The sequence below is a fragment of the Dama dama genome, chromosome 14 (assembly GCF_033118175.1).
Source record: "Dama dama isolate Ldn47 chromosome 14, ASM3311817v1, whole genome shotgun sequence".
NCBI lineage: Eukaryota > Metazoa > Chordata > Mammalia > Artiodactyla > Cervidae > Dama > Dama dama.
Genome location: NC_083694.1, coordinates 63,705,260 through 63,723,677, shown reverse-complemented (window position 1 = coordinate 63,723,677; position 18,418 = coordinate 63,705,260). Strand labels below are relative to the sequence as shown.

The 18,418-nt window shown below is 33.0% G+C and overlaps 1 protein-coding gene across 2 annotated transcripts in view; it reads left to right on the top strand.

Moving 5' to 3' along the window:
• The window catches only part of TPR (translocated promoter region, nuclear basket protein), a 60,392-nt gene that overhangs the window by 1,787 nt on the left and 40,187 nt on the right, over window positions 1–18,418 (top strand). For both annotated transcript variants that reach the window (XM_061160941.1, XM_061160940.1), the window contains exons 2-20: window positions 119–223; window positions 2,097–2,170; window positions 4,040–4,136; window positions 5,169–5,272; window positions 5,647–5,811; window positions 6,543–6,635; window positions 7,071–7,151; window positions 7,232–7,319; window positions 8,091–8,231; window positions 8,570–8,661; window positions 8,912–9,109; window positions 11,679–11,786; window positions 12,775–13,001; window positions 13,669–13,832; window positions 14,289–14,416; window positions 14,503–14,651; window positions 15,660–15,822; window positions 16,963–17,097; window positions 17,641–17,781. In XM_061160941.1, coding sequence (XP_061016924.1) covers window positions 119–223; window positions 2,097–2,170; window positions 4,040–4,136; window positions 5,169–5,272; window positions 5,647–5,811; window positions 6,543–6,635; window positions 7,071–7,151; window positions 7,232–7,319; window positions 8,091–8,231; window positions 8,570–8,661; window positions 8,912–9,109; window positions 11,679–11,786; window positions 12,775–13,001; window positions 13,669–13,832; window positions 14,289–14,416; window positions 14,503–14,651; window positions 15,660–15,822; window positions 16,963–17,097; window positions 17,641–17,781 — 2,453 coding nt within the window. The remainder of the gene's footprint in view (window positions 1–118; window positions 224–2,096; window positions 2,171–4,039; window positions 4,137–5,168; window positions 5,273–5,646; window positions 5,812–6,542; window positions 6,636–7,070; window positions 7,152–7,231; window positions 7,320–8,090; window positions 8,232–8,569; window positions 8,662–8,911; window positions 9,110–11,678; window positions 11,787–12,774; window positions 13,002–13,668; window positions 13,833–14,288; window positions 14,417–14,502; window positions 14,652–15,659; window positions 15,823–16,962; window positions 17,098–17,640; window positions 17,782–18,418) is intronic.

Below are 18,418 nucleotides of genomic sequence, written 5' to 3'. Positions count from 1 at the left end.
GTGGGTTCCAATATTATGTCCTAAATCTTAAAATCAAGGTTATTAAAAATAAGTAGCAATGTTGACAGTGTACATGTGTGTGTTTGATTGTTTCTTTTTTTCCTCTAATCATCTGTAGAACAACAGTACTTTGAGATTGAGAAGAGACTGTCCCACAGTCAGGAGAGACTTGTGAATGAAACCCGAGAGTGTCAGAGCTTGCGGCTTGAGCTAGAGAAGCTCAGTAAGTATTTAATTATGTCTTTCTAATAGTCTTGGGGTATTGAGGTTGGCTACTCCTTTAGACGCTTTGAAAATATTTAATTACTGTATATGAAAATATTGATTGTTCTTAATTTATGGTAATATTAGGATTTTTTTTCATTCAGAGGTAAAGATATTGAAAGAGTACAGGGCTTGTTGGTCAGGAGGTGTGGGTTCTAGTTCTGACTGCTGTTAAAAGCTCTTTTATCATATAGATCGTGATAGTGTTTATTGTTTACAAAATGGCTAGGACCGCTTGTCTGTCTACTTCCAACAGTTGTATATGTCAAATGATGTGTGTATGAAAGCATTTTGAAAAGGCTAAAGCACTGTGCAACTGAAAAACAAAGTGACTTGATTATTTTTATGTTGAAAAATTAAAGCCTATTAGTTCCATTATAATATTTGTGTTTTAGTTCTCATTATAATTTTTATAAATATTTTTAAATCTAAGGATGTAATTTCTGCTTTAAGGTGTAATTTCCTTGAAAGCTGAGCAGCCAGTTTTCTTCATGATAAGTTTTCTGACATCACTAAGTCCTGAAAATACATAAGATCTGGAAGATGATGTGTTTTATGTGCTTTGTTTGCAGTAGTAAAAAAGGAAATGTAGGAAGATCTTATAGAGTAGGGACATCATAATATTATTAGATACAGCTGGATTTTAATTTGATTGGGAATGCAAAAAGCTAATAATCAAGAGAAAACTTGAAGCCTTAGTCTTCTTAACTGAGTCCATGCCCACTGGCTGTATGAGTTGAAATTCTTTTTGGCTAATTTTGGCACATCTCATTTTTAAAACGTGACATATACATATGATGGTATGTTTGCATTTGTACTGAGAGTATAGTTATTGAGTAGCTGTATATGACTCATCACCTCTACATTGTTTTATCTTGGCATGGAAAATAAAAGGTTTGTAGAACAGTAGTGCTAAAAAATTTCAAGAAAATGACTGATCACAGCTTCCTATATGAAATCTGGGAAGGGGAGAGGGAGGAGAAGATGGGGATAAACCTAGATAGACACACTTTCCTGGGGTGTACAGTTTTTTTGTTTTGTTTTATTTGTTTTTGTAGTTTATTCTGAATTTGTAAGTTTAGAAGGCTGTAAATAGCATTAAAACTATATTGAAAATTTAGACTAAATTAGCAGGATTTTTCTTCTTTTGACAAGCCATTTGTTTAACTTGGAAATAATAATAATTGTTCATTAAATCGCTAGTACATAATATGTGTTTTAGTGGAAGAAAATTTCAGAAAGTGTATTCTTCCTAATTATCAACATGCATTTAAAAGAGAAACTATCAGGGGAGGTAACACATTATGGGTGGAGATTCTAGGACTGAAAACTCAGTATTAAGCATAGCTCTTCTTAGGGACATAAACCAGCTGAATTACAATTATCCATTCTTGTGATGTATTCTGTACACACTTTATATGGGTTTAAATATTATTTGGTCTCTTGATTTTTGTCTTTTTTGTACTTAATTTTTAAATTTGTAAATATAGTTCATTATGATTGACTTAGATGTCATTGAAAAATAAGGAAATGAGTAATTGCAAATACTTTTTCCTAAGAATGTTGGCTACAATGATTGCAAATATGATTTTGGAAACAGGATAGCATATTTAAAAAGTTGTACTAGAAATGCAGTCAGTTTGGGTTGTACTTAAGAATTTGAAATGCAAAAAAAGAAAAAAAAGGAATTTGAAATGCAGTTTTGTACAAATCAACCTTTCTGAAACTCAGTTTCTTAATTTCAAAGTGTGTATGGGTGACAGTTGAATAAAAGCTGTCATTGCAGATTTTAAGCTTACGTGTGTGACATTCATAAAATACCTTTTATCCAGACAGTCAACTGAAGGCACTTACCGAGAAAAACAAGGAACTTGAAGTTGCTCAGGATCGCAGTATTGCCATTCAGGTAATAGTTATTCCTGTGAATAAAGCTAATTGTGAACATGGTACTTGAGGAATTTTTCTTTTCTAATTGTGCTTATTGTTCATTTAGTCAGTGGGAAGATGAAATATGTTCAATTAGGAGAAGCTACTAACAAAAATGTGTATACATAAATTTCTTAGTGGGATTTTATGTTGTAATGATTAATTGGACATTCCTTTTACTTATTGGAAAATATGAGTACTTGATATAAAAAAAAAACCACACATTTGCTACTAGCTGTGTAGCTCTTAAGTCATTTTAGAAAGGGTTTTTTTTGCATTGTAATTAAAATGCCATAAATTTGTAAGTAGGGTAGACATTCAGGTTGTATATGCCTAGTTGCTCCTAGGAGTCCTTGTCTCCTACTCTTTGTAATCACATGGACTGTAACCCGCTGGACTCCTCTGTCCATGGGGATTCCTCAGGCAAGCATACTGGAGTGGGTTGCCATGCCCTCCTCCAGGGGATCTTCCCAACCCAGGGATTGAATCCAGGTCTCCCACGTTGCAGGCAGATTCTTTCCCATCTGAGCCACCAGGGAAGCCCACGCATTCATAGATCTACTCACCTACTTAACTACCTACCTACCTTCCATTCTTTTAGAAAATGCTTACTGTTGCCCAGGCATTATTTCAAGTATTTCAGTGCAGTTGGGGATATGGGTGAATCTACAGTGATCATCATTTCTTTAGAGTGGTGATTAAGAATAACAGATTGATGGTGATCACAAGGATTGCAGGCCAGTTTGTTTAATAAAGTGATCATACCCAGTGATTCTTTGACCAGATAGACCTTCAGATTCTTGCCATTGCTTTTTAAAAAACTTGCTTTTGATTTGAGGTTAAGAAATACATACAGAAAGTATTTATAGTAGGAAAGAGTGATAGACTTGATTTAATAGAAATGTAAAATTTTCTACATACAAAGAACAATCACGAAAAACTATTTTCTCAATAAAAATATGACACTACATATATGTATCTTTAATACATGACTACTTTCAAATTATAAGAAAGCCATTCAAGGGGGGAAATGGGCAAAGTAGTTTTTAAAAACATAGGAAGCGGTACAAATAGCCAATAACAATATGACATGTTGTTCTGCTTCACTCGTAATCGGAAAAATGCAGATGATGTAATTATTTTTCACCTCCCCATATTAAAATTGGTTTTTCTTTTTTTCTCTTGCTCCTTATTTAAGCATAATCTTCAGTACTGGCATAAGTGGCTTGAGATAAATTGCCATTGTCTTGCTACAAAGTAATTTTTCAAAATATATTAAGGGTTTTAAGTAATTTCATTTCTGGGCCTTTTTCTTGAGAAATAATTTGAACCAAGATGCAGTGATAGTCATCAAAGTTTTATTTTATGACAGAAAAATGAGAAGTAAACCTAGTTTCCTATAAAGGCTTGCTGAAGTAATTATATAATTATATGACACTTCCAAGTGATTAGAAAGTGACATGGGAAATTTTTTTTTAAACTTTTTATTTTGTATTGTAATATAGCCGATTAACAAACAATATTGTGATATTTTCAGGTAAATAGTGTAGGAATCCAGCCATCCATACACATGTATCCATTCTTCCCCAAACTCCACTCCCATCCAGGCTAGGAAATTATTTTTGTGAATCTAGGAAAAGTAACTTAAAAAATCTAGAATATGAACAGAAGCGTTGAGATTATGGGTAATTTTTAAACTTTTTGATGTATAAGCCATGAGGAAGAAAATCAAGCATATTTAAACCACAGCTAATGATAATTAAAGTGCCAATTCCATGTTCATGTCTTTATAATTGATCAATTTGATTTTCTTATTTAAATATATTATGCTTACTCCTTTTTGTGACAGAGCCAGTTTACACGGACAAAGGAAGAATTGGAAGCTGAGAAAAGAGACTTGATTAGAACCAATGAGAGACTGTCTCAAGAACTTGAATATTTAACAGGTATGAAGAAGTACCCTTAACTTCTAACTTCACTCTTTCCTTTCTCTTCTAATAGTGCTAAGATTTAATGCCCAGTCCATTTCTATTGGCTGGTGTTATAGCTCAGAGTAGATTTCAGAGTAATGTATCGGATCATTCTGAGTACTTAAAGAGTGCTACAGACAAATACACAAATGAAAATCATCTCAAAGAATTTGGACCAAGGTTTATGTACTACAATATGGTTTATAGTATCAAAATTGGGAACTCGTTTAGATGTTTTGTTGTAGAGGCTGAACTCCTTCATTTTATACAGGCATCCTTACTGATAAAAGCTGTCCATAAGCATTCAATTTAAGAATCTAAAAGGAGAGCCCATATTTGAAAGGGCAGACTGAAGGAATTAAGAAGCAGGAATATAGAGTATAATATATAATATAGTTGATGTATTTAGGTGACTCTTAAGCAGTTTAATGGTATCCAGTTCACTTTGGGTTCTTTTTCTAAGAGTTTTGAGAAATTTTATTTCTGCTAAAGAAAGAATTTTCAAATATTTATGTTACTATACAATAATAGTCAATTAGCCAACTAGTCTCAGAAAGAAAAGTTGCTTTTGATCAACTAGTGGGTAGATAAAATTAAGTTTTCACATAAAAACCTTCATGTAAGGAATATAAGAAAAATTACGTGTATATCCTGGCTGGTTTTAAGTATAAATTTTTGATATGTATAGTTGCTTTTTAACTTAGAAATGGCTAATTTGTGAATTTTTAATAGGTTTTTGGTTAATATGAGGAAATTAGTGTTAATATTGTATATTTAACTTTACATACTACATTTAAAATAACCATTATAATTTGCATATTTGGTTGGATGCATGAATTTGGCTTCATTTAAAATTAGATTTGTGGTTAAGCATGGCAGAAACAAGTTAAAATAGTAGAGTTGAGAACTACTTATATTAGATGTTTATATTCCTAGAGATGCATTTTTGATATTTGGTTCCTCTGAGCATTAATTAATCATTTCCCCTTTCTCTTCTGACCTTTCTAGAGGATTTTAAACGTCTAAATGAAAAGCTTAAGGAAAGCAATGCAACAAAGGGTGAGCTTCAGTTAAAACTGGATGAACTTCAAGCTTCTGATGTTTCTGTTAAGGTGAGAAACAAGTTAATTTCTCATGCACAAAATACAACGTTTGCTTTAAACTCACCTAAATTATATTTTAAGTATAGGCAAATTATCTGTAAAGTAATTAAAAGTTATATTTTTTTATTATCGGGATTAAGGTGTTTTTGGTTTTTTTTTCGGGATTAAGTTTTAAGACAATTTTGATTGAACTGTTTTGCTTATGGGGTATTTAAATTTCACATAGTGCTTATCTGGTTCTGTTTTCTGTTAAGAATACATGCAAATACTTATTTCTGTGGTAAAATAAAATTCTGCTTGTGTCCCTTAGCTACACACAAAATCTTTTGAATAACCATATATTAATCTTTGACCATAAACCTTTTTTTCTCGGATTTCCTTAGTATCGAGAAAAGCGCTTGGAGCAAGAAAAGGAATTATTACATAATCAGAATACTTGGCTCAATACAGAGTTGAAAACCAAAACTGATGAACTTCTGGCTCTCGGCAGAGAAAAAGGAAATGAAATTCTAGAGCTTAAATGTAATCTTGAAAACAAAAAAGAGGAGGTAAGTTAGTAAACTTACCAAAAAGTAAGTTGTTGGTTATAACTTATGTTTGTGTGCCAACTTATAAAAGTTTATGTAGTGGAATACCTAATTAAATGTTTTGTAAGATTAGGAATTCAAATGTGGAGGATATAACACATAAATAACTGGCCTAGAAAATTAACCAATTGCATTTAAATAAAGAACTTAAGGTATTCTTTGATAAATTTTGTTACTATCTTCTGTCTTATAGTATATCTTTCCTAAGATACATGTTTAAGAAGTGGTGGTTAGATTCTGTGAGCTTCATCCAAACATGTTCTTGTATGAACTATTATTTTTCATTTTCTTAAGCATTCATATTTTATATAAAATGCTTTTTTTAATAATTATTTATTTTGGGGAATGCTGGGTTTTCGTTGTTGCACACAAGCTTTCTCTAGTTGCAGCTTGTTGGGGGCCACTCTGCTTGCCGCTCCCAGGCTCTAGAATGTCAGCTCAGTAGTTGTGGCCTATAAGCTTAGCAGCCACATGGCATGTGGAGTCCTTCTACACCAGGGATCAAACCTGTGTCACCTGCATTGGCAGGCGGATTATTTACCACTGGACCACCAGGGAGGTCCAAAAAATGCTTTTTTGGTAGGTGGGGATTATTTTGCTTTTACTTGGCTGTGAAACTTTGTATCAAATTAATTTCAGTTAATACAGTGTCCACCACCACCCCCCACCCAACTCTGAATTTTTGTTTCTAGGTTTCTAGAATGGAAGAACAGATGAATGGCCTGAAAGCATCAAATGAGAATCTTCAAAAGCATGTGGAGGATCTGTTGACCAAACTGAAAGAGGTACAGTTGACCCCTTTAAAATGTCTCTTTTACGAAAATATTGTAACACTCAAGAACCTGTTAATTTGTAAAATGATTGCATGTTTTGCACTGTTCCTAACACCATAAAATATCTAGAACACTTTTATATGTTGTAGTTAGGCTAAAATCACTAGAATCAGTTGTATGCCACACCTAAAGTACTATCTAAAATTAAGTATGGTTAATTTTAATGACATTTAACTATTCTGCTTTAAGATAAAAATATCAAATATTTTATTCTTAAGGTAATTCATCACTATCAAGACAACTGATTTTAATTGTAGTGGTGTTTTAATCTTTACCTCTTTACTTTTAAAACTGAATTTCCTATCTTGACATTTGGTAAGCATTCTAAATTCAGTTCAAATGAGACTCTTGTAATTGGTTTTTTGGTGTTTTGTTTTTGTTTTTCAGGCCAAGGAACAGCAGGCTAGTATGGAAGAGAAATTTCACAATGAATTAAATGCTCACATAAAACTCTCTAACCTTTACAAGGTAAGTACTCTACCATACATTTTCATACTCTAATGTTGCATTAATGGATATTGGGTAACTGCTTTAAGATTAAATTTTAGAGTGCTGCTGATGATTCAGAGGCAAAGAGCAATGAACTGACCCGAGCAGTGGACCAGCTACACAGGCTTTTGAAGTCAACTGGAGAAGGTAAAACACTTCAATTATGGGAAGATTGTTTTGTTTTTAGATAGAAGGTACTGTTTTCTTTACCCTTGTGTAGATTTAGAAGTCAGATTAACTGTATTAGGGACAAAATTTGATATAAGAAAGATTCGTAGATCAAATTTTAAATTCTGTTCCAGCAAATAGTATATTTGAAAATATAGGTATCTAATCTTTTTCTGTTTTTTGCATCTAATAGCCTTATATGTATTCTGATTTCTAATAGGAAGTTTTTCTTCCATTTTTGAAACATTTACTTTGATAAATATTAATACATATGGGTTTATAGTTTGGGTACTGTCTTAATGTATAAGTAAGTCTTACTTTTTAAGTTATTTTTAAAGTCTTTGGTTTTCTTCTATACTTGCTTTTTTTTTTAACTATTTTTTTTCTTCTATACTTGCTTTTTTTAAAATTATTTATGTATGATCTTTCCCAGTTATTTCTTGTGTTCTAGACATCTAAGATCATATTAAGCCAAAAAGATACTTAGAGCCACTGTTTTACAGTTTGAGTTCCCCTAGTTCCCCACTTTTACAAAAGAGATAGCAAAAGAAGAAATAGATTCACTAGGCCACACACCTCAGGAATTATAAGTACATTAAGAGCTTCCATTGAGTAATAACTATCAACCACAGTGTCTGTAGAATTTAATATTGTCTGCTGAAGGGAAAAATGATGACTATTCTATTACATTTTATAAACTCAAAGATTTTAATTATGTTTTTGGTTATTCTGTCTCTATAATGTTGTTAGCCAGTAAAGGATTTCAAGAACATATCATAGAGGTGGAAGAATCTAAAGATCGAATGGAAAAAGAAATGCTTGAGAAAATAAGGAAATTAGAGAAGGAATTAGAGAATGCAAATGACCTGCTTTCTGCCACAAAACGTAAAGGTATGGGTTAGTAGACAGCTTATTAAAGGCTACAAATACTAGAGCTTTCCTACATAGTCCTCGCTGAACTTCACTAATAGTGTCTCTTATTTTCAGGTGTAAGTACCATTTGATCACACATGATTGTGTGTTAGTTTCCAGAAGAGTTTGTTTTAACTATTAATGCTGCATGGTTTTTAGAATTGTGTTACATGATTATTTGTTGTCATATTTTAAAGCCTTCATAGGAATTTATACATGATGTACAGTAGGTGTCACTTTTTGCTTGTTTTGTAAGAAACATTAGTGGCTTTAGTTTGAAATCTTCGAGAATTAACTAGATTTCCGTGTCGGCACAGGGGCCGTCTTGTCGGAAGAAGAGCTGGCAGCCATGTCTCCTACTGCAGCCGCTGTAGCCAAGATAGTGAAACCTGGCATGAAGCTAACTGAGGTGAGAGTGATCTCAGATCTTGTTGTTTTCCATCAGCAAAAGTGTTTAGACCTCTGTGACACTTACTCCCCCCAAAATTTATTCTCGTTGTTTAGTGATTAATGGATCGTTTTAGGGAAGGCTTTCTTGGTTCCTGGTTCTATGCAACACATAGTAAACATTTCCATCTTGTGTTATTGCTGATGGATGTTTGTAAAGAAGCTATACAGGCTATATTATGCCTGGCTTCAAGTGATCTCTCTTCTTTCAGCTGTATAATGCTTATGTGGAAACTCAGGATCAGCTGCTTTTGGAGAAACTAGAAAACAAAAGAATTAATAAGTATCTAGATGAAATAGTGAAAGAAGTTGAAGCCAAAGCACCAATTTTGAAACGCCAACGTGAGGAGTATGAGCGTGCACAGAAAGCTGTGGCAAGTTTATCCGTTAAGCTTGAACAAGCTATGAAGGTTAGTTCCATTCCTAAATTTTAACTGTAGAAAAAATACATAGGAGAAATAATTTACTAAGTAGGATGGTTCTTTCTTAGAAATAAAGAATTTACCTCTAAAGCTAATTGCTTTTTCAATAGTAGGGTAATTGTATATTTTAAAGCTTGTCATTGCATTATTAAATATCTCTAATTGCAAAATGTTTTATCTTTATTCAGCAAACATTGAAAACCTTTAGCATTTTTATAAGACATTTGGGATGTTTTCTGTAGGGTTCTCTAGTGGATGATAAATAGCCACAATCTCTTTTTGTAATAGAACTTTTCTAAATTTAGTAATGATCATTTTTTGTCAGGCAGTTCTGATATTCTCTCTGGATGTGATAATGCTGTTTGTCGAAAAGAATTCCTTTATAAAAATATCATTTCACAATTTGGCAAATCTTCATATACACTATTTTGTTACTGTTCCTCTGTGTATTAGAAGTACCAAGGAAGTCTGAGAATATTCTTTATTTCTTTAGATTCTTTTTTAATAGATATTGGTTTAAGAAGAGTGTTTGTATGCTGGCTTCCCAGGTGGTGCTAGTGGTAAAGAACCTGCCTGTCAGTACAGGATATGTAAGAGACGCGGGTTCAATCCCTGGATTGGGAAGATTCCCTAGAGAACAGCATGGCAACCCACTCCAGTATTCTAGCCTGGAGAATCCCATGGACAGAGGAGCCTAGCGGGCTACAGTCCATAGAGTCACAAAGAGTTGGACACTACTATACTACTGAAACAACTTAGCATGCACACATGCACAATGTTTTATTAAGACACAGCTGTTAATATTACTGAGAAATCTTTGAGAGTTATTAAACAAATTTTATTGAAGGAAATCAGTTAAATCAATTTGTATGTGCTGAATAGTATAAATGAATCTCTGTTTTGTGTGTGTGTGTGTTAGTCACTTAATCTGTCCAACTCTTTACGACCCCATGGATGGTAGCCCACCAGGCTCCTCTGTTCATGGAATTCTCCAGGCAAGAATACTGGAGTGTGTAGTCATTACCTTCTCCAGAGGATCTTCCTGACCCAGGGATTGAACCCAAGTCTTCTGCATTGCAGGCAGATTCTTTACCATCTGAGCCACCAGGGAAGCCCAAATGTGCCTTAATTTGACTTAAACTTTTATTGCTGTTGTTATTACAATTTAGATGTCAATTTAAATCAAGAGTGTATTGTGTCTAATGGTCTCTTTTTCCTGAATCAAATCATGTCTAGCAGTCTTGCCTTGAGAGAATATGGGGCGTTAAGACACACCCCAGCCCCTCTGGTGTGATTTAAAAAGAGGTCCTTTGGATCTGCTTGACTTGCTCATTGTTGAAAGTGAGCATTTTACCTGAAGCTTATTGTCTGAGGAGGTAGTATAGTGGAGGGCTTAAGAATCAGGTAATAGTGGCTGTTCACTGTGGGAAAACCTGTTAATTCATCACTAATGTGCAGGTATAGTAATAAATACAGACTTTTTTCATAACTTCCAAAAGCTTTAAAAATAATTTCAGTATCTTTTTTTGGTAGCCAAATCTTCTGTCCATAACATATATCATGTCCAGTCTAGATTCTGTGGTGCTCATTTCTCAGATTTCTAGAATTTTATAACCAAGTTACTTTCTTCCTTGGCATCCTAATTGATCCCAGTTTGAACTTAGTAGGTTTGTGTCATTACCATTTTTCATGAATATTTGTCTGCTTCATTTTGTCTCATACTTGTTCCTACTGAAATTGGTTTATCCTTGTACCTTGAAGGCATTGTGCTCAGAGGCACTTGAAACACCAGGATAAATATAAGCCATCTTTCACTTGTATAGTATCTGTAACAATACATACTTTGTGAAATAATACGTATTATGTGAGAACAGTGCATTAAGAAGCAAAATTTATATGAATTGGAGATAAAACATAAGATTTCAAAGATACTTTGTGCTTACATCAGGCTCCTTAAAACGGAGCTTAGGGGCTTACATCAAGCCCCTAAATCCCTAATAATACTGTGATGCAAACGTTACTGCGATATGTTACCATTTTTCTTTTTTTTAACAGCCTTGTGACATTAGTTGCTGATTCTTTAAAATTAGTTCCCGATGCATTTTTTAATAAATCCAAGTCTTACCCAACATTTTTTGCTTTTAATACTTATTTCTAGATAGTATAATAATGATTATCACTGTAATGCAGTCCTTTGTTTTTGTCTTAGTAACAAAGTTTTTAGAGAGTGTTTGTTTGATCTCCAACATCATTTGATAATATACTATGACTTTGGTGTGGCTGTAACATTTTGATTCACAGTTAACTTGGGGGGAACCCCCTTCATTATCATACGGTGATGAACATTATAATATTGAGCTTATTTGAAATATTAAGAAATGTATTCATATTTTTAAGAAATTTCTCTTTAGAGGCTACTATATTATATAGAATATTTTAAAATTATAAGTTGATTACTGTGATATTTGAGCACTGTGTACTTTTGTTATTTGTGTAACTGCTATTTGTATGCATCTTAGAAGAAAATACAGAATTTTCACTTGACTTCATTTTAAAGGAGATTCAGCGATTGCAGGAGGACACAGATAAAGCCAATAAACATTCATCTGTGCTTGAAAGAGACAATCAAAGAATGGAAGTACAAATAAAAGATCTTTCACAACAGGTTAGTTTTTTGTTTCTTTTCCTATTTTATTTTGTTTTTTCCTGAACTGACTGCCTAGTAATGTTTGTTTCCAAGTATGTAAGATAGAACTAGTACATATGAAATTCTCATCAACTGAGAAAACTGCTCTAAATGAATTGCAGTCTAGTCATTGTTTATTCTTAGCCCCTCCTTTTTTTCTTTTCTTTAAGCGTTTGATAAATTTTCAGTTTGAAGATAACTGGTTGTAATTAATGAAATAATTTAAAGATAAAAGAGTTATCTTCCCACAGTTCAAGTCTGAGAGTTAGCAGACTGGTGTGTATTCTTTCACATCTTATGTGTACAGATACATGTGAGCATATATGAACATACGTAAGCATTCTTTGTTTTTACTGAAATAAAATCACTTATTTTGTATATGCATCTGTAAGTGCATTCCCCTAACACTTTTTTTTTTTTTTTTAGCTGATTAAGTTTGGAGATGTAGATCTGTTTTGTTCATATATTTTACCCTAATTTTTGTACATAGAATGACTGAACAACAACAAATACACAAACACAAACATAGATAAAAATTTCACATGAATGAAGTTAGCATCTATTTCCCATGCTCCCCTTCTGCCCCACTGTGTAATACATATCTAAGCATGCAAGTGCAAGTGTACAGACACAATGGGTATATATATCTAAATGTTTTATATGGTCATTGTTTTACAAAAATGGAACCATGCCTCTGGAATTATAATTTGACTTCTTTTTTAAAAATTACAATTTTCATTACATACTTTTCATAGAAATGAGAAATAATTTTTCCAATTAAGATTTTCTTTATTTAGTTCTTAATATCTAAAATGATAAGCTTGAAAATTAGTTTTTTTAAGATAATTTAATACTCCGTCGAAGGTGTTCGTAAAGTAACCTTGTCATTTGAAAATTTTCACTTCTGAACATTTCCAAAGTCACAACCAATGCTATTTGATAACATATTAAAACTTTTTTTTTTTAGATTAGAGTGCTTCTGATGGAACTTGAAGAAGCGAGGGGTAACCATGTAATCCGTGATGAGGAAGTAAGCTCTGCTGATATAAGTAGTTCATCTGAAGTAATATCACAGCATCTGGTATCTTATAGAAACATTGAAGAGCTTCAACAGCAAAACCAGCGTCTCTTAGTGGCCCTTCGGGAACTTGGGGAAACCAGAGAAAGAGAAGAACAAGAAACAACTTCATCCAAGTAAGCAATAGATTTACTTTGGTTTATTCAGCAAACATTTATTGAAAACTTTTTGTGTGCTTTAAACAGTACTGGATACTGGGAATATAGTGATTTAGGAGAAAAAAATAAAATCAAGCAACCATATTGCTGAAAAATTCTACTCTCAAGGACCCCAGTTTTTGGATGAGATGGTTAGTAAGTGGGATAGATAATAAGATCAATAAATAGATTATTTTAGTTCAGTGAGATTTGTGCAGTAATAGAGAAAAGCCTTTCATGAGAGTGTAGAGGTGTGAGACCCAGCCTAGATTTGGGGGAACAGACCTGGCTTCATGAAGAAGATACTTAAGAATAACTCAAAGGAAAGAATCTTTTCAAATAATGGTTTTGTTGCTAGAGAAGGAGGAATGGCTATGAAAGCAAGAAGATTGGAATTTGGACTCAGTGGAATTGGTTTGATTTCTGCAAACAAATTTTTCAGATGACCTTGTTGAGTACCTGAGTCCTATGTAGTGGGGGTTTTAAAACCTATTCTTAAAATAGCAACAAAAGAAGGAAAGGATAAGAGAGATGAAAATACTATGCTTAATGACAGGTGATAAAATGCTTAGTCAGTTTACGGTAGAAATTATAACTGCCTCTCAATCTCAGTCCTGTTAAATAGACTTGATTTATTTTCCTGCAGAATTTCTGAGCTTCAGGCCAAACTTGAGAACGCCCTCACTGAATTGGAACAACTCCGTGAATCACGGCAACATCAAATGCAGCTTGTTGATTCTATAGTTCGTCAGCGTGATATGTACCGAATTTTGTTGTCACAGACAACGGGAGTTGCCATTCCTTTGCAGGGTAGGAGTTTTTATATGTTATCTTAAAAGTTTCCAAGTATTTCTGGGAAGTATTTCTGAAATGTATATTAGAGAATGGATTTTGCTACATAAGCAATGTCTACTCTAATGATGATAACTTCAAATGTGGCTACCATGTATGAGTGATTGTAATACATCATCAGTTCTAAAATACACCATTATTTTAGGTAAGAGAAATGCTGATCATTGTTGCAAAGGATGTGTCTGAGAGTCAATGAATTATATTACTTATTTATGTTACGTTTTAACATTTAGCCTGCAAAAATTACCTTTATTTAACTAGAAGTCATAAATAATTCTAGTAAGTTATTTAGTGGGTTCTTTGTTTCATAATTTCTGTAATCTTGTGGTTTAATTTAAATAAGTCAGCCTATTGACTTCTGATAATGATGTATTTTGTGAAGAGGTGTTACATCATTCTTTTACATTTCTGAAGCTTCAAGCTTGGATGATATTTCTCTTGTGTCAACTCCAAAACGTTCAAGTACATCACAGACTGCTTCCACTCCTGCTCCAGTAATTGAGCCAGCAGAGGCGATAGAAGCTAAGGCTGCACTTAAACAGGTAAAACACCCCTAACTTGACACCTTTATCTTGAGTCACATTTTTGAGAACATGGACTGTCATCTAATAATTTCTCTAATATTTAGCTGCAGGAAATTTTTGAGAACTACAAAAAAGAAAAGGCAGATAATGAAAAAATGCAGAATGAGCAGCTTGAGAAACTTCAGGAGCAAGTCACAGATTTGCGATCACAAAACACCAAAATCTCTACCCAGCTAGATTTTGCTTCTAAACGGTAAATTTTCTTTTCAAAAGTTAAGTCTAAACATATAAATACTTGATATTCAGTGGAATCAAGTTCGAGAGTTAGTTTGTGATATTACTTTTGTTGGTGGATTCTGATCCAGGTTGAGAAGTTACAGGGGTTCATTTTTCACTTTTGATTAATGGTTCCTGTGAATGTTACTAAGGGGTCCAGGTAAGTTCATATAAGGAATGTGTCTGTTTTTCCTTCCTGAGATTAAAGGACATACTATTTCCATAGGACTTAATTATTTTAATTAAGGAGGATAAGAGAAGTGTGGAAAATTTCATTCAGCCTTTTCTAGTCTAGGTAGAAGAGAAGCAGGCACTAGAGTTAATTTTGGGAAAATTGACTTTTTTGGTCACTTGCAGAGGAATAACAGTAAATTTCATTCTGTAGTTAACAGATCCTTTGAATAGTTGTCAGTTTATCAAGTTAGGAAAATCTTATTTCTTTGTATACTACGTGATCAGACTGTTCTTGCAAGTATGACCACAGCCTCTGTAGTTTCCAACAGTTCGATATCCCAGTAAAAGCACCATTTTCCCCCCATGTTGATATCTCTAGCTAGCCGCTTTCTAAGCTTTTAAGCACGTAAGACATAAGCACATACAGCAATAAGATGAAGAATTATAGATGGGAAAAAAAGGATTGACAAAAATCCGTCACTAACCATGCATTAATACCTTAAATTGCATACTGCATTGTGATGGGTTTCTTCCTGTATGAACCTTATATTGACATTATTTTGAATAGGATTAAAATGCTTGTACACGAGTATGATTAAAAAGTTAATTTAGCATGAAATACAGTGCTTATTCAGAATTTGAACTGAACTGCTAAACCTGGAGATTAGAAAAAGGAATGAAGATTTTTACATTATTGCATGTCATATTTTTCATATTATCAATCATTAAATTAAGCTCTTGTGAAACTCAAGAAATTGAGCTAGGATACAGTATTTCATTTGCTTACAGAATTATTTTTCTTTCATATAAGTTATGAAATGCTTCAAGATAATGTAGAAGGATACCGTCGAGAAATAACATCCCTACATGAGAGAAATCAGAAGCTCACTGCAACAACTCAGAAGCAGGAACAGATCATCAACACAATGACTCAGGATTTGAGAGGAGCTAACGAAAAGCTAGCTGTTGCAGAAGTGAGGCCAATTTCTGTCATCTGTCTTGTGTTATCAGTTGGATTTGACACTTGTTTTTTAATTATTACTTTGATTTTACTGGTTGGTATAATGTAGATTTTTGAGGTTTGTGGATTATACATCCTTATCAAATAGTTTCCTGGCATCCACCGGTCCATCAGAGCAGTTGGGTGATCATTTCTAGTAAAAGGGGAAAGGGAGAGAAATTTGTTTTTCTGGGCTAAGATTTCTTTGGTTATAACAAAGGTTATGGATGGATATTTTATCCATTCTTGCTCATTTCTAGTAAAAAAAACAGTATAAAAATTTCAATAGCATTGAACTCTATTTCTGAATTGCAACATAAATGTAAATGTCAATCAGAAATTGACAGTACTTTCAAATTAAATTCTAAAATCTTTGATGATAGATTGTCATAACAGTGTTTTGCTTTTTATAAACATTTCTCACCACTATTTAATCATTATTTATGATCTCGGTATAGTTATTCCCCCATTTTACTTATCGAAAAGGACTCAGAAGCTAAGTAATTTGCCCGTTTAGGGGCCATCATGAGATACGAGTTGGTTGCGACTTAAAATCTAGCTTTTCTAATTCTGTTGGCTCTGTTATTTCTATCTTGTCCCCACCCCTTTGTGGAGAATAGACAGCAGCACTGTTTCAAACTGGTGGAGTAAGTTTTATGATTGATAGTTTTTGACTCATCCTGTAAATATGAATACTTTGAGGATACTGATTGTCAGCAACACCTTCTGTACCCTCTGAGATTCAGAGGGTACTCTTCATGGGGGAAAAAAGTTCAAATAGATAAGTCAGCACTCAAACAGATACTTAGAAGCCAAGTTTAGTTTCTAAAACTTGCATAGTTTAATAGTATGCAGGTGTGACTATTGCATAGTTTTGCAATTTTGCCTCTTATACTCTGGCATTTTAGATTTTTTGTTGTTTTTTTAAAAGTCTTGATTTGCTCTACCAAAGATAATATAACTATTTGTGGTAATTGTAAGAATTTTTCCTTTGATCTATTGGTATTTCCAATAATATTTGTTTCATAATTCAGTACATGAAACTTTTACATTGTGTTATTACATTTGACACATGTTTTTCAACATTTTTTCTTTAATTTGTTCTTGACTCAAGGTAAGAGCAGAAAACCTGAAAAAAGAAAAGGAAATGCTTAAATTGTCAGAAGTCCGTCTTTCTCAGCAAAGAGAATCTTTGTTGGCCGAGCAAAGAGGGCAAAACTTACTGCTTACTAATCTGCAAACAATTCAGGTAACCAAATAAAAAAGGGATAAGTAGAAAAAATTTTTTAAGTTAAATTTGAATAATTTTAACATTGTGTTCTCTCAGTTTTCCTAATGAGAGCATTTATGTCATTTTTGTCATGCATTATGATGATCATTGAATTTTGAAGTTTTTAAATAAACAGTATTTTAAATAAAACATTGAAAGAGAACTGACTGAAGCCAGGCAATTGGCAGTTTTGATCCTCAGGTCTATATTTGCAGAGTCCTTCCTATGCAGTTTAATTGTTTACAAGATTAAATCTTTGGTTTATATTCTTCAAAACGTCAAGAAATCTGGCTATGGTAATATAGTTCTTATTTTCCCTGTTAAATAGATGTTTTACTATGGAAAATGTCAAAATACCTTCTTGGTAAATGTTTTAGATCTTAACTGCTTCATGTAGAAATGAGTTGTATTCCTGTAATTTCCAGTTGCCTTTGCTTTTTTGTTGTTGTTGTTCATTTGCTTTTACTTTTTTCTTAGGTATAAACAAAATCTTTTTTTTTTTGTTTTTTGTTTTAACCCTAGGGAATATTAGAGCGATCTGAAACAGAAACCAAACAAAGGCTTAGTAGCCAGATAGAAAAATTGGAGCATGAAATATCTCATCTAAAGAAGAAGTTGGAGAATGAGGTGGAACAGAGACATACACTTACTAGAAATCTGGATGTGAGTCTTATCAGTGTTCTGAGTTTCTATAGAATATTTATGTTTAAAAATCAAGCTCGTGTTGAAGCATAGTCTTGAAGAGATCTCTTACAAACTCTTAAGTTTTTCTTGCCTTTTTGTATGACTAGTAATTTTTCATTGAGTGCCATAACATTATGAGTTTTACCCTGAGGGGTGCCAGATATTTTGTTTTCTTTAAATCTTGAGCTTTGTCCTGGACTGCAGTTAAGTTAGCTGAAAATAGAAAATAGTTTGATTCTCTTGAGTCTGTTTTTTATGATTTATTAGGCAGGCTCAACTTTTTAAGTGTAAAAAATAGAGACAAATGGATTCAAGGGATTTAGATTTGATAGTGCCTGAAGAATTATGAAAGAGGTTCGTCAAAAACCACTACAATATTGTAAAGTAATTAGCCTCCAACTAATAAAAATAAATGAAAAAAATTTAAAAAATTTAAAAAAAAAGAAAATAGCAAAAAAAACAAACAAACAAAAAAAAGAGGTTTGTGACATTGTACAGGAGGCAGTGATCAAGACCATCCCCAAGAAAAAGAAATGCAAAAAGGCAAAATGGTTGTCTGAGGAGGCCTTACAAATAGCTGAGAAAAGAAGAGAAGCTAAAGACAAAGGAGAAAAGG